Here is a 15,015-nt window from a genome sequence, read left to right on the forward strand (position 1 = left end):
TTTGACGCCTGCTTCCTGAATCATATGCTTCACAATAAGGCCAGTCTGTGGTGCCCTCATTCTTCTGTAAGAATATATGTTCAAAGGACCAAGTGGAACATTTGTAATGGCTGACCAGGTAGACTAACAGCTACAAATTAACTAAAGATGGATGTCTAATATAATGTGCTATTAAACATCTGCATTAAATGTTCTTTGTATTCGTCTCCCATTCCCATCTCCTACCCCAAACATAGAAGAACCTCCCTCAACTCCCTTTTAAAATGAATCCAATCCAGGCACACGGCACGTCTGTCACCTAACTGTACCTCTTCTGGGATCACTTGTTCAAAATCTTGCCGTCTACATGGAAAGCCAACAGACGTTGTCGCTGGATTCCACCTGTGGGCCTCAGTTCTGAATGGGCTTGCGCTTGCATGCAGGTTGCAACATGACAGACATTCAATCTTTATCTAGCTTCATACCCACAACCTGGACCCAGCACTTCTTTATTACCAAAGGAGACCTGGACTCTGACAATGGGCAGGTGCCTAGTTTGGATCATTCTGGGAAGCAACCACTGAATTCCATGGGGAAGGTGGTGGAAGCCCAAGGGACTGAGAAACCTCCATCCCTACTGCTAAAAGTTCTCTTGCTCATGCCCTCAAGACAGATGCTTCCCCCAACATGTTCTGCAGCTATGCAGATACTGCCTTCACAACGACATGAGTCTGAGAGGCAGCAGGAGACTTGATAGTACCCCCTGAAGTTCATACCAAGCACAACATCCAAACTTTGTCATTAGAACAGAGCTCACCAGGAGGCAGGAGACATCACTCTGAAGGGCTATTTCACTCCTCAGTAGCCCCCAGAAAGGCTTTCCTGAAGCACCCTAGCTTTGCTTACTCATCACCTCTGTTGCCACCTGGTTGACTTCATTGTTTTTACGCTGGTGCCTAAATAACTGCAAAGCTGATCCTGGGCAAATTCTCTGGAGCAGGAAGTTCTACAGGTGGAACACTATAGCTGCGCCCAATTGAAGACCTCAGCGGATGAAGTGAGCGTCTAGGAGGGCTGAAATCAAGGAGGGGTTCCTTTAGATTCCTATGCAGTCCTAAGTAACTTGGTACCCAGGTAAGGAGTTGTATCTTGAACTGGTCTTGTAAACCAGCAGCCTTTGAAGCTCTTTCAAAACTAGCAAGACAGGTTCCCACAAAGGTTCCCCAGTTCAAATTCAACATTAAAAAATCTTAGGGAACACTGAAAATAGTAAGATATGGGACATGTTCAGCTCACGGCTGTTGCTTTCCATAGGACTGAAAAGCAACATCAGGATTAGCCTTTAAAAAGCAAGTTTCCTCACAACTACCCTTCCTAACTCAGGCCAACCAGATATCCTAATTTCAATTTTATGGACTTTGGCTATTAAAGTATTGCAGAGAAATAAGGAGAAGAGCACTGGTTTGACTGGTTTGCAACACTAAGTAAAACCCCACTGATAGAGAGGTACAGGTTATATTTTGGTTCCCCCATAAACTTCCCTTCTTGTCCAACCCATTCACAATTGCGAGGCTGATCTACTCCATAGTAGGGTTGTTCTGCTATTACTGCGGGCCCATGGGAAAATGGGTTCCATCAAGCTGCATAAGTGCTACCTGGATACCATGGGCCTTCAAATGACACCTCTTTGGTGTAGAGCAACTTGGGTTTTTTGGTGTTAAGTATTCCTTATTTTGCAATCATAACACCCCCCCCCCAATGAATTCAAGGTTTTCTACCCCGGGGAGAATCTGAAAAGCACAGCAAAACAAAAAGCAAATCTGCTGCCCATTCTCTTCAGTTAAGGGGGTGCCAGAAAGATCCATTTGCAATGGAAGTAGAGGTGGGTAGGTGCAATCCAGAGCTTGCTAGCTTGCTTGGTTTGCAAAGTGCAAGGAAAAAGAGTATTGTTTTTCCTTCTTCCACACTTCCAGCTACACACTGAAGACTGGGACCCAAGTAAGACTATTATGGGGTGGGGGAGGTGAACTATGGCTTTGTTTTTGACATAGGGTGCTGATTTGTGTTTGGCCCACCTTAAATCTTTTTAAACCTTGCAAGTGTGTTGGAATTCTGAAATTCCAACAAGCGGCAGTTTTGAATATCTTAAGTCTTAAAGAAGCAACGGTGAATCAGCTGTTTGGTTCATGAAACAGTGGTCAGGATTTGGGATTCTGCTCTTGTGTGAACCTCCCCCTAGTCTGAAACACACACACATATATAGCAACTTGCAGATATTCTGGGTGGTATTCAACTAACTTTTACTCAGAGTAGACCCACTAAAATTAATGGACCTAAGTGAGGCATATTCACTAATTTCAATGGATTTACTCTGAGTAAAGCTTAGGTGAATATGACCCTCTATCTTTTCTTTCTTTCTTTCTTTCTTTCTTTCTTTCTTTCTTTCTTTCTTTCTTTCTTTCTTTCTTTCTGCCCCCAACTCAGTTAAGGATTCAATGGGGAAAGGTTTATATAACATGAAATTTTAAAAAGCACCTATTTGGGTCCGGAGGGAAGCCCTACTGATGTATAAAAGTATCTGGTTTTCAGCAGCTGTAGGCTTGCATTACAAAGTACTTGAAAAATTAGAAAATTGCATTAGTGGCAAGCAAACGACATATTCCAACCCTGTGCACATATTGCTACATAGGAATAAGGCCACATCTGGATCGTAGCACACTTCCCTAAACCTCCTGGTAGGAATTGAGTGACTGCTACTTTTCCTTGGGGTTTCCATGATGTTCTCTTCTCAGCAGATCCTAGGTAGGAACTATTTTTCATCTCAGTTCTCCCTTCTCCCACCCCAAATTTGACAACCCAATTGTCACCTCAAATTCTGCTGATATCCATTCTATTCCCACAGCCCAGGCTTGCTTCAACTTGGCATACACAGACGCATTCAGCACAGCAAAAATTGCTCCATGATCCTTCAGGAGAACCTTTCGGCCTTTTTGTGATGTGATGGGTAGGGGCATGTTTCACCCTAATACGCAGACCCCGCCTGCACGTCTGCGGAGTGTACATTGAACCGAATCCATTTGTCCACAAACAAAATCACCGCCATAGCTATACCCAACCCAGTGCAGGTTTTTAATATTACATGTATGATATTACAACCCTGTATTTTGCTGCAGCTCGCAATACTGTTATGCTTAAGATGTAGTTAGAAATGTATATGCAATTGTGAAAGGACGGCGGCAGCATGAACCAGCAGAGCATCTGATTGGTATGCAGAACTTCCCAAGTTTGATCCCGGACATTTCCAATAGGACTGGGAATGTTCCATTTGAAACCCTAGAGAGCCACGGCCAGTCAGGGTAATATTAGTCTAGATCAGGGGTCTGCAACCCGCGGCTCCGGAGCCGCATGTGGCTCTTTTACACCTTTGCCGCGGCTCTGGGGTGGATACTAGCGAGGGGAGGAGGCGCATTGTGCGCCCCGACACTCCCCACTGTGGCGGGCGCTGTACTGGCTGTGACGTCGCATGGGGGCGGTGCGTGCGTTAGTCACGCACCGTCCCGACGTCACCTTCCCAGTTTTGCGGCTCCCAGTTTTTTCCCCCTTCGGAAACGGGTCCAAGTGGCTCTTTTTGTCTTAAAGGTTGCAGACCCCTGGTCTAGATGCACCAATGGTCTGGCTCAGGGTGAAGCACCTCCCTATGTTCCTAAAAGCAGTTCAACAAAGGCTTTTTACCTGCCAGAAGTCTGTGACCGTAGAAGGCAGGGCGCCCTGAGCAGCTATATAAGCAGGGTTCCTAGGATCATGGTCCATCTGAAAAAGGAAAAAGCAATTAGACGCAGTGCTCAATATGAACAGAGAGGGAGAGAAAATTGCCACAAAACAGCGAAAATAGCAATTTTGCAGTGCATTAGTGAACTGATCAACTAGGAGAGCACTTCTCTTGAAAGGAGGAAAAAGTCTGTTATTTCCTTTCCTCAGAATAAGAGTTCCTTTCTCCAGCAGAACAGGATGTGTCGCCTAATACTAAGATGTCACAAGATCAGCGATCTATGTTCTAAATATGTAACGTGAAATCATTTAAGGAGCATTCGCTGACAAAAAAAAAAAAAAGCATTTACTCGGGGTTTTCAGTCTCATAGCAACCTACGAGCCACTTCAAAACATTTCTCAATGCAAGGCATTAGGGATGCCGGGCACATTTAAGCATCTCTTCCATTTCTGTCATAGCACTCAAGGGCATCTAGAAACAAGCCAAAACTGAAGAACAAACTCAATCCTGGCCTTTTCTGGTCAGTTTGTTTGTTTAAAAATGCAGGCTTCTAACCCTCAATAAAAGAAGTTCTGTTTAAAGACCTTAATTATTACATCTATTTCAAAGAGTGACTGAGTAGGGGAAAAAGAGATCCTCAGAAACAAAGCTACGGAGAGTAAATAGGATTAGGTCGTTACAATGAGTGTTTTCAAACAGATGGGTGGGTTTTCTGGTCTTAAATCTTTGGCCCCATTCTCCTGATAAGGACAAGATTGGCTGATGGGAATTTAAACACAAGGAAAACAACAAAAACCCCATTGATTGTAATCCTTAGAAAGAATTAAAACACACACACACACACACTCATGAACAAGGCTGACATTATGCTTGCAGTTGCAGGAGCACAAATCTCAATTATTTCAACAAGTGCTAAATTGTACTGAGCAGTGGAATCCACCCTCACCCCCCCAAAAAAAAGTTTTATCAAAATTTTGAGCAACAGCAGATAGCAGCAGCCTGTAACACTCAATATATTAACATTTATAAACACAAGTCAGCTGTTCTAAGGCGAAACCACTTGTTAGGTGAGAGATTGGTGATTGCATTTTCCAACTTGTTTGGTTTTACTTTTAATGGGGTTGTAGTTGTGTGAGTTTGCTGGCTGTGCTTTTAAAACACACACACACACACACACACACACACACACACACACAATTTTTCCAATTTAAAAGGCCCCTGTACTGCTGTTTGTCCCCCAGGGAAAAATTATAGATGCTTGTATTTGTGTTTTCCCTGCGTGGGGTTTTGTTTGGGAAAATGGCCTGGAATGAACACATAGCAGCGTGGGGTTTTGTTTGGGAAAGTGTTTCCCCAGTGCTGCATTTCCATTTTTGTTTTTAAAAATCTGGTGATACAATCACAGATCTCCTAACTCAGGCCTGGATTATTCATTACTTTCAGAAGCTCTCTTTTACTTGTGGAGTCGTTCTGCCTACATGATCGGTATTATGTTCAGCCAGGAGTTTTTGGACCTTGGCTGCAACCAATTCCATGGCATCAACACCACATTTCATATTTTGTGGTCCACTGGATTCAACACATAGTACATTGACCAGGACCCAAAAGCTATTTTAGGCATATCCAATGGTTTTGGGATGCGCAGTGCAGTTTCTAAATTATTTTGTTTGAACATCAGTTTCCTATGTGGTATCACAAACTGCTTCTTAAAAACCCCTAAATTTCACCTCTTGGTATGCCTCTAGGCGATTTGAAGCAGATTGGTTAAGATTTCTCCTGATTGTTAAACAATAGCAACAGCAGATTCCATAATTTCAAATGTAGCACACAATATCCATTAGGGTGTGCATTACAGGCCAAAATATACATTGGGAGCATGGAACTAATTGTGCAGTTCTAGGTCTCCCTTAGCCACTACTCATTTGAGTGGGTGGCTCCCATTATTGAAAGAAATGGCAAAAAAAACAAAAAACAGATACCTGAAGCACCTCACAATAATAAAATATAACACATTTATATATATATTTTTAAAACCTCAGTATAATTTGTAACACATGCTTGCTGCTTCTAGTAGATAATGATTCAGTTTTGTTTTATTTAACAACTTTATCATATCCAAAGTAGAAGGTCACATTCATTTATTTACATGACCACATTTGGAAGTGCTGTGCTTCTTTCATAACCCTTTTCCCCTCCTGAAACACATAACAAAGCAAAAATTGGAGCACAGGTAAAGGGAACACTGGCCTTGAGGAAGGAGATGCGGTGGCCTAACCAGCCTAGAATCACTGGACATCATTTGCAATGGAAGAAGCCTGCAGGGTGTCGCCTAAGGCGTAGTCTACACTGCGGTAGTTGGAAGGTAGTTTGGCACCTGCTGGTAATTTGAAGTAGGGTTTCTCTCAATTGCTTGCCAAATAGCAAGAGCAAAACAACTTTCCCCATCTAAATCAGATTGCCTAAATGAAGGACGCTAAACAGGTGCGGACTTTTATGTGTAAGCTTGCTTCAGTTCTAGCACTGGAAAAAAATATCACTGGGTCAGAATATCCTGAGACACCCCACAATTTTGCCCCAAGTCTTTAGCAGATAGAAGTCTATCTGGGCTAGTAGATCTTGGTGTTCTCATGGGTAAAATGGCATGCCTGAAGTGTGCCCGTTCTTGGTCCAACAGATGCTCTTGGCACTCTGGCTCCCATGGCCAATGGTTAAGAATGCCACAAGGCTGCACTCCAGCATCATCTCAAGGGCCACAGGTTAACCACCCCTGGTACAGGCAAGCAGCTCATCACCACAAAAGCTCATTACTAAAACCATTTCTGTACTGGATTACTTCAGACTGCTGGCAGGACTTTGCAAGTGTGAAAACACTTTTGTGCGTGCGTCGGGGGAGAACGGACCCTTACGCATGGAAAACTAGAATGATGAGGCTAAGGATAGATTACAACTGGGGTGGCCAACATGATGCGCTCCAGATCTAGCTGGACTCCAACTCCCATCATCCCTGACCACTGGCCATGCTGGCTGAGACTGATGGGAGCTGTAGTCCCAACAACCTCTTGAGGGCATCATATTAGCTGCCCCTGGACTGTAGGCCGGTAGAAATTTTTGCCCTTGTAGGCAAGACATTGGATTACATGGCATTTGTTTGTTTCTACTTGTCCATTCCTTATGCTGACATTTCAAATGGTGCAAACTTTGTGAATGAAAGGGGGGAAAGTGAAGCTGTATGTATTCATTCACAGTGTAAAGAGAATAGGCAAGCTGAATCAGTGATGAGGTGAGTGCCACTGTCACGGAAGAAATACTTCTAAACCCTCCACTGTTTGATAAATCAGGAAAGGGCCACTCCTGGCCTTACAGTATAAATCAGCTGTTGTCAGAAAGCTGCAGTTTGAGCATTACAGACATCATAATGAGGAAAGACCGCTCAAACGTATCATCAAGTTAACAATAACACAGACATTTGCAATTATTATATTCTGGTGCACAGAAAGCGGCTATGGAGAAGACACATGCAGGTTAGGATTACTAGTTTGCATGAAGAAATAGCTGGGTCACTTTCAAATTTGCATGTATTATATCACTTCAATGAATGTAAATGTTTAAATTGCCTGTTGTCTACTACTGATGTGGAGCAAAACAAAGAGGAGAAAGGTTATCAGTCTCACTAAAAACTGGCATTGCCTAGTGTGCGTATGTTCTCAGAGGATATCCAAGATGGCAAAAAAAGCTTTCTTCTCTGCTAATATATGAATTTACAGACCCCTGCCAAGATTAAACTAATTGAAAATAATAATGCATGCCTTTATTAACTTGCGTGTTTTAAAATTCCCAATGCTAAATATATTTGGGGGGATTTGGATATTAACTCACAATTTGCGCTCTGTTCAGCTGAAATGCAAAGATCTAAATAGATGCACAGCCTATTAAACTACTTTGGATCTCATGATAATAACATGCACAATGGCAGCAAAAGTGCTGCTGTATGTGCGGAAAACTGTCCAGTTTTGTTCCACTTGGTACTGAGGTTTGTAAATTTATTATGGTTGCAAACACAAAGACCCCTGGATACAGGCTGCCATTAGGACGCTTAACAAAACCACACCAGCATGGAACTTAAACTTGCATCAGGATGCTGGCAATCTAGTTTGCTAGGTCCGGCATGGGCAGGTCTGGCCCAAGACACCTGAGGCAAACCATAAAATGGAGGAAAGAAGGGGGAGTGAAGATCTACATTGGGAATAAGGACAGGGAATAAAGTCAACCTTGCCCAATGTTTGAAGGCAGGCGCATAGCCCAGCAGACCCCAGAGAGCAGCTCTCGCCATTTCCTCTCTAGATGTGGGAGGAGACTATCAGTGCCTATTACTCACTGAGAGGCCACTGTAGAGGCAGTTGCCTCACCTTGCTGCACGGGTGGGCTGGCTGGGGTTATGGACAAGCAAGAGTTAACAAGCTCAGATCCAGCTGATACCAGGGTAGGGAAGCAGGCGAGAAGCAAGTTCTGAGAAAGGTTTCAGGTTGCTCAGGAAGATGGTTCACAAACGGTACAGGGAAGCAGACATAGAAGTCCACCTCTGGTCCTCCTCCTGCTGCACTGACAAACCATGAGCTGAAAACCTAAGAGCAAACCTTGGTTACAGCTCACGGTTTGCCACAAGCCCAGCTTCAGATGACATGCTAAGCCAAACCATGGCTTAGCTCGCAGCAGAATCACAGGAGAAGTAAAGCGGCCACAATCTCCTCTCCGGGAACTAGTGTGTTTATGCTAAGCTTGCCTTAAAGTTATGCATGGGGAGTGTGAGGGGAGAGACTCCATCCGGCAAGGCCTCCTTCCACCTGCCTTGCTCCACCCTCTAGTCTCTGCTTCTCAGTTTGTATTGTATTATTTTATGTACTGTGGCTTGCCGTTGTTTTCTTGATTAGAAATTATTTATTGTAACTGTTGAGTGGATTTCTGTTTAACTTTTATATCTTGTTATTATTTTATACTATTCTAATAATTGTTGAATGTTACTTTTTTTATGTAGGTTGCTTATTTTAAAGTTTTGTTTTATTATCACATTTTTGTAGTGCATTAGATTGTTATAAGATGTACACTTTTTGTTTCTTCAGCTTGTAAACCGCCTTGAGTATTGTAAGATAGAAAGATGGTATACAAATTAAAAATGATGATGATGATGCGTGACTAGAGTAGGTTCCAAGTCAAGAAAGGTTAGTCAACACCTCTTGCTGCTGCTTCTCCTCCTCCTCCTCCTTCTTCTTTTGCTGAGTCAGTGTAGTAAGAAGTTGCTGCCCCACCTACAAACCTACAAACCATTAACTGTTCTTAACCTGAGGTACCACTTCAGCTAATGGGGCCTCCTGCTGCCACCACACGATTTCTGTTCTCATCCTGAAGCAAAGTTCTTAACCCGAGGTACTATTTCTGGGTACCTGTAACCTGAAGCGTCTGTAACCCGAGGTACCACTGTACTGAGTTGGGGCTGGAGAGATTCAGGTTCAAAACCAACTCATCCATAAAAGCGACTTGAGGGAAATCCTATGTGTGTTGCCCTGGAGAAAAGGGCAGGATAAAAACATGAAAGGGTAAACTTGACAGGCAGTGAATGCCCTGGGTAGTCAGTCACATTTGTCTCAGCCATGCCTCATTCTACGCTGGTGGGGCATGGGCGAAGTCCTGAGATAAGAGTCAAAAAGCAGCAGTACCATCAGACCAAAGACCAGAGTCAAGTCCTGGCAGTGGAGCAAAGGCACAAGCTGGAACATTATCCTGATGCCAGAATAAACCTTTCAGCCAAATCCTTTGAACCACTGAAGGTCATTCGGGATCTTAGCACCACTGAGATCAATTTGCTCAAATTCACGTTAACTAATATAACCCAGCTGGAAACATCAACCAATAAAAGCTTAGCACAAAATGTTTAGGCTGCTTAAGAGTAAAGTTTCTGAACAATCCCTGAGGGCATCTAGATATTCTGAGCACAGAAACAATGGAGAAGTGTTGTTAAATGAAATCTGTATGTTGTGCCAAAACGTCTTGAACATCAAAGCACAGCTTCTCCCTCTACACTAAGAAATTATCACTACAGATAGATAAATCGGAAACGGTCACAAAGTTCATTTTAGAGAATAAGACAGCAAATAATTGGCTCATTAGGACAAATATCAACGTTTTTTGATCTGCAAAGGTTTAGGAAGTTTAGAGTATATATTTTTTTAAAAAAACTTACACACATATAGTTGGTAGAGTCTATTTTTTTTTAAAAAATGTATAATTACATATGTTTGCTTCTCACAAAATTATCATTTTTCACAGCTGCTCCAGCAAGCCAGGAAGAGAGCTAGTCTACCACATATCCAGAGTTTCCATGATAATACATGAGACTAAGGATCACTTGAACCAAAGCAAAATTAACAGCTCTGATTCTGGTATCATACGAGGAAGAAGGAATAATCGAAAGACGCCCAAAAGAACCATCTGCCTCGTTCCAACTTATCAGAAGAGAACTCCTGCAGGGGATCAGATCAAACCACCTCTAAACCTAAGATGTTTTAATTCCAAGTCATCTAAGCGCTCTCCCTGCCTGTCCCCAAATTAAAATTGATTGACAATTCCTAAACTAGAGAACACCACACTGAATACAAATACATTGCTATAATCAATTCTATCTGAATTTTTAAAATATGTATGTCAATTCTTTTTGCATATTTATGCTGCCCCCAAGTAAATGCTAAAAATGCTAATGTGTGAAAGATTCAAATTTTTTTATATTTAGAGACAGTGTTATTTTATCCTTCTGTTTTAACAAACTTCATGCATATGCTTCTGCACTAAAAAAAAAATCTAGATATGAATAAAAACAATGCTCCACCGCTTACCAAGGGAATAATAAGAAAAGATTTGATATTATGCCATTATTTATTGTGATAAAATCTTATTCAAACAATGTATCTGTTCTGTGTGACTCCACTTAAAGTGAACTAGCTTCATGCCAATTTAGATCTGTATTTTCCCAGTTATTGTGCCGACACGACATACAATTCAGAATTCTTTTATTTAGTTCTTTGGCTTTGAGCAATGTAATATTTGTGGCTAAGAACCAGCTAAGTTCATTTCTGCATGTGTGTTGGCTGTTCCATTTATCCTGACTTCCTGCATACTTATTTTAAATGCATGGTTAAGCTTAATGTGCATAAAACCAACACATAAAACCAAAAGCTCTATGAAATTAATTTTCTTTAAAACTACAGGCAAGCTCGGAGGCAGTTTTGTTTCCATACTGCAATATATTTAAAACCACCACACACACGACTTTCAGCAGGTATAATACTACTGAATCACCTCTTTCCTCTGTTAAAAATAAAAATGATACAGGAGATGATAAAATTATGACTAATATATTAATAGTATATTAGAACATATCATTATTATAACTGGCACCTGCCTTTCTTTCTTTCTTTTAAAAAACCCCACCTTTTAAAAAAATCCCTCTTTAAAAAATGAAAAAGATAATGGAATGAAATAAATATGGTTTTGAATGTCATTACAAATTTCAGAATCTATTCTCACTGATAAAAATTTGTATGCTGTGTTTGAGCAAACTGTCATGTTAATCACATTCCTCAGTCTGGTGGCTTCAGTAATAAGCAAGCTGAAAGGTAGGTGCTATTTTGTTTTCGTTAATGTAGTTGATGGGCTCCCCCCTTTCCAACACCCTAAGAGGGAAAAACAGAATTCCCATTTACTTTTCATGACCTCTGATTTAAAAACAAAGATTGCACATTATTTACTACTGGATGATTTCCCTGGAATTTAATGAGGACAAAGTACAAATATGACAGATGTAATTATCATAGTTTTATTCTGCACAGTCAGGGTCTCCTTGTGCTGTAATTGCAAGCTTTTCATTCAACCGCTGGCAGCAGAGTTATTACCTCGGTATTTTATGTTATTTCAGAGAACAGGAAAGAGGACTTCCAGCTCAGTTTTATTCCAAGGAATCTCTAAGCATCCTCGCATTGGAATAGTAATTAAAAACAACAACGATCAACAAGATATTTCATCAGATCTCTTTGCAGATTTCTCTCCTTGTTGCTTTTTGAGCGCATTAAGTGTAAAAAAAACACACACACAAAACCCTGGGTTTTCACAACGTATTGGGAGGGATGGGAAAGTGGGGGCAGGGAGGGGAGCTGCTAAGCAGTTTCGAGAAAGAAACATGTGGGCAGGTGGCCAACGCATTGTCTGGTGCAAAGAAGGGCTCCCCCAGCATGTATTGCTTTACTCATTTAGACTCAAGCCAAGGTTGAGTGAGCCCCAGCTGGAGACTGGACCACTGACCCTGGAGCTGGAAACACACAACTATACACACACCCCTGGAAGCCTCCCTTTCCAAGGCCTGAATGTAATTGCTTTATATTACACTCCGGCCTCATCAAGCCCCTCACATGCCGAAGGGAGGCGAGTGGAAATAAAAAAACTTTCTAGTCCAATTCATAGTTTATAGCTCTAGCGTTATTAATTTTCCGTTTGGAATACAGGGCAATTCTCACCTCACATCCAAAGGCTTCGTGGCATCAAATATGCCATTTTATTGGCAGGGTAATTGCTGGAAGCTATTAAATTTTGAACCACTTCATTTATTTATTTTGAATTTAAAAAGATTATTTGTAGTTGGTGAAGAAGATCAAACCACTGTTATTTCAGGTCTCCACACATCTGCTACGTTTCATTAGCCTTTCCTATCCGTTCTTGGCTAGGCAAGAGATGTTTTTAGCCCATCAGTATGAAAGTTAACAGGAGCAAGGTCTCCGCTGAAGACTTGAAGCTTACTACTAAATGTTGCATTTACAAAATAACATTACCTTCCGTATCATGAAAATAGTTAACACATTTTAAATATGGAACCAGTAAAATTACCAGACAATCATGGCATTAAAAAGCTATTTCTTCCTGTCAATAAAGACACATCAAGCAAGAATGAAGCAGAATTTTAAAATATTCTGATGTTACTCTAAAGCATACTTTGCTCTTGGAAACTACCAAGGACTGTGAGACAGCCTGTGTGACACACAGTGAAGCCACATTGAAACATCTATTTTAGCCAAACACAGTTTGATTTGTGTGAAGCTGTAATGACCGGAAGAATTTGGACTGAGATGTGAGAAATGGGACTAGATTTCAGTTACCCTTTGTGAACTCTGAAAGGAAAGGAAAACAAAACAAAGTTCTGATTCTGCTGCAGTTCACTTCCTGCAATGTCACAAATTTTGCCAATCTAAATTATCAGGGCACACAATTTTGCCGTACAATAAATACAAAATGGCTGCTTGGCTTTAAGGTGATCCCAATGTCTTTCCTCAAGATAGATGCTGTTTCAGAGGGCATATGCTGTACCTTACCAACAATATTTTGTCAATGGGGAAAAGCAATTCTTCCCACAACTGTGGGAATGATAATGAACAGTAAGAACAACCACTATGTCCCCAAGATATAAGGAGTTTTACTGAAACATATTGCAGGGAGCTGGGCAAGTATTTACTCTCCCACCCAGAAACTCCTCACTTATCTAAACTCTCACACTGTAGCATTCTTAGCCAAATGATTAACACAACTACTGAGAGAACACCCACTGTACATAGCTGCTATCAGAAGCAGGCAAACTCCTGGTCGCGAAGTCTCAGGAAGGGAAATATTGGAGGGATGTCACCATGTGGACTCAATAAATTGCTATTATAACTTGCATCACAATCAAGATTTTTCTTCCATCAGAACTAACTTTTTAGTTTCAAAAAGGCAAAGTAGTATTTTTGTTTGTTTTATACTTACAATAGGACTTGCGTTGATGTAGTCCGAGTTGTCGTGACTGTTTTCAGCTTTCAAACATATCCTGCAATGATCATCTGATTTTTTTAAATAAAAAAAATATTAAATCAGTATTGATTTATTAAAAGAGATCTTTCAAAGAGCATTTCTGAACAGACCACTACTATTCAGCCTATTTTTTTTTGCATATTTGCTTCTAAATATAGACATTTACAAAAGACTGATTTAAATGGTTAAGAACCATATAAAAAGTGTTATTGAAATGGAACTTGCTATGTTGAGGAATAATTGCTATTAGGCAGGTGCCTTCGCTGTATTGTTTTCAGCGCCTGCTAAAAAAATAAAATGTTTTTATTTACACAAATCTATCATATATTTTTTTGAAAAAAGAACTACTGATTTTATTTATAGCTTGATACATTTTAACACCTGTTTTTAATGTTTGATTTTATCAGTATTTTCAAATGACTATTTTATATCATTTTATGTAAACAGCTGAGCAGTTATTATTATTATTACAAAGCAGTGTATAAACCTCGCCACATAAATCAGTAAAATGGTTTGGTGTCTAACAAGTTCACTTAAAAACACACAACAATGTTTAACATAGACTGGGCTTCAGGTTCAGTAGCCCCTAGCAAGGGCATTAATGATGCCAAACCTTTCCGACAATGCTTAAAGACTGTTGCCAATAATAACAGGTTTATATTAAAGGGATTTCCACCCCAAGTTCATATGTAGGGTAGCTGATGAAATTTAATAAATAGCGTCAATCTCATGGTACAGCCACGTCTATTCAGTCTGATGTACAATACAGAATGTTTGATACAGCTACCAGAATAAGCAAGTACATGGAATAGGAATGTGCTGCTTTTGGTTGTGCATGAAGAGCATAAAAAACTTTTAAAACACATATATGCCATGGCTACTCTCGGCATTTCCAGCCTAGGCCCAACACGGAGAACAGCTGCCTTGTAAGCTCATCTATCAAAACCAACAGGTGCTTATATACTTGACTGGGTCTAACAGTTCTAACTACAAGCCAAGGGCATTGTGCACTTTTGGATAACGGTATTTGTGTCCAAAAGCCATGTGCGAAAACCGCACCATGAGGATGTTGAAATGAAATGTCATTTACGCAAAACGGCACTTGCTGTTATCATAGAATTGTAGAGTTGGAAGGGACCGCGAGGGTCATCTAGTCCAACCCCCTGAAATGCCTGAAATTTTTTTGCCCAACATGCTGGGAAGTAGTGCAAAGCATACTTTGGAAGCAGCAGCAGAAGCATCCACCATGAGAAGTCTGAAGCACACAGCAAGACAAGAAGGTGGGCCACAGGAATATTAACTGTTCCTTGCACAGAGTGGCTGACAACAGTTCTTTCGACACATTTCCTCCTCTAATTGCAGTAATAGGCAAAGGGGAAAGCAATTAA

General features: G+C 41.0%; 1 protein-coding gene and 1 long non-coding RNA gene across 4 annotated transcripts in view; one reads left to right on the forward strand and one right to left on the reverse strand.

Moving 5' to 3' along the window:
* The window catches only part of LOC114607049 (uncharacterized), a 142,908-nt gene extending 131,701 nt beyond the window's left edge, over positions 1 to 11,207 (forward strand). Inside the window, exon 5 of one of the 2 annotated variants that reach the window (XR_003709049.2) lies at positions 237 to 462. This is a non-coding gene — a long non-coding RNA (uncharacterized LOC114607049). Of the gene's footprint in view, positions 1 to 236; positions 463 to 10,069 lie in introns of those variants that run through there. The other variant, XR_003709047.2, reaches the window with a different exon arrangement.
* Positions 1 to 15,015, reverse strand: part of PTPRN2 (protein tyrosine phosphatase receptor type N2) — a 647,226-nt gene that overhangs the window by 45,016 nt on the left and 587,195 nt on the right. For both annotated transcript variants that reach the window (XM_028749792.2, XM_028749791.2), the window contains exons 16-17: positions 13,583 to 13,656; positions 3,712 to 3,789 (exon numbers count right to left, since the gene is read on the reverse strand). In XM_028749792.2, the coding sequence (XP_028605625.2) occupies positions 3,712 to 3,789; positions 13,583 to 13,656 (152 nt within the window). The remainder of the gene's footprint in view (positions 1 to 3,711; positions 3,790 to 13,582; positions 13,657 to 15,015) is intronic.

The sequence above is a fragment of the Podarcis muralis genome, chromosome 12 (genome assembly GCF_964188315.1).
Source record: "Podarcis muralis chromosome 12, rPodMur119.hap1.1, whole genome shotgun sequence".
Classification (NCBI taxonomy): domain Eukaryota; kingdom Metazoa; phylum Chordata; class Lepidosauria; order Squamata; family Lacertidae; genus Podarcis; species Podarcis muralis.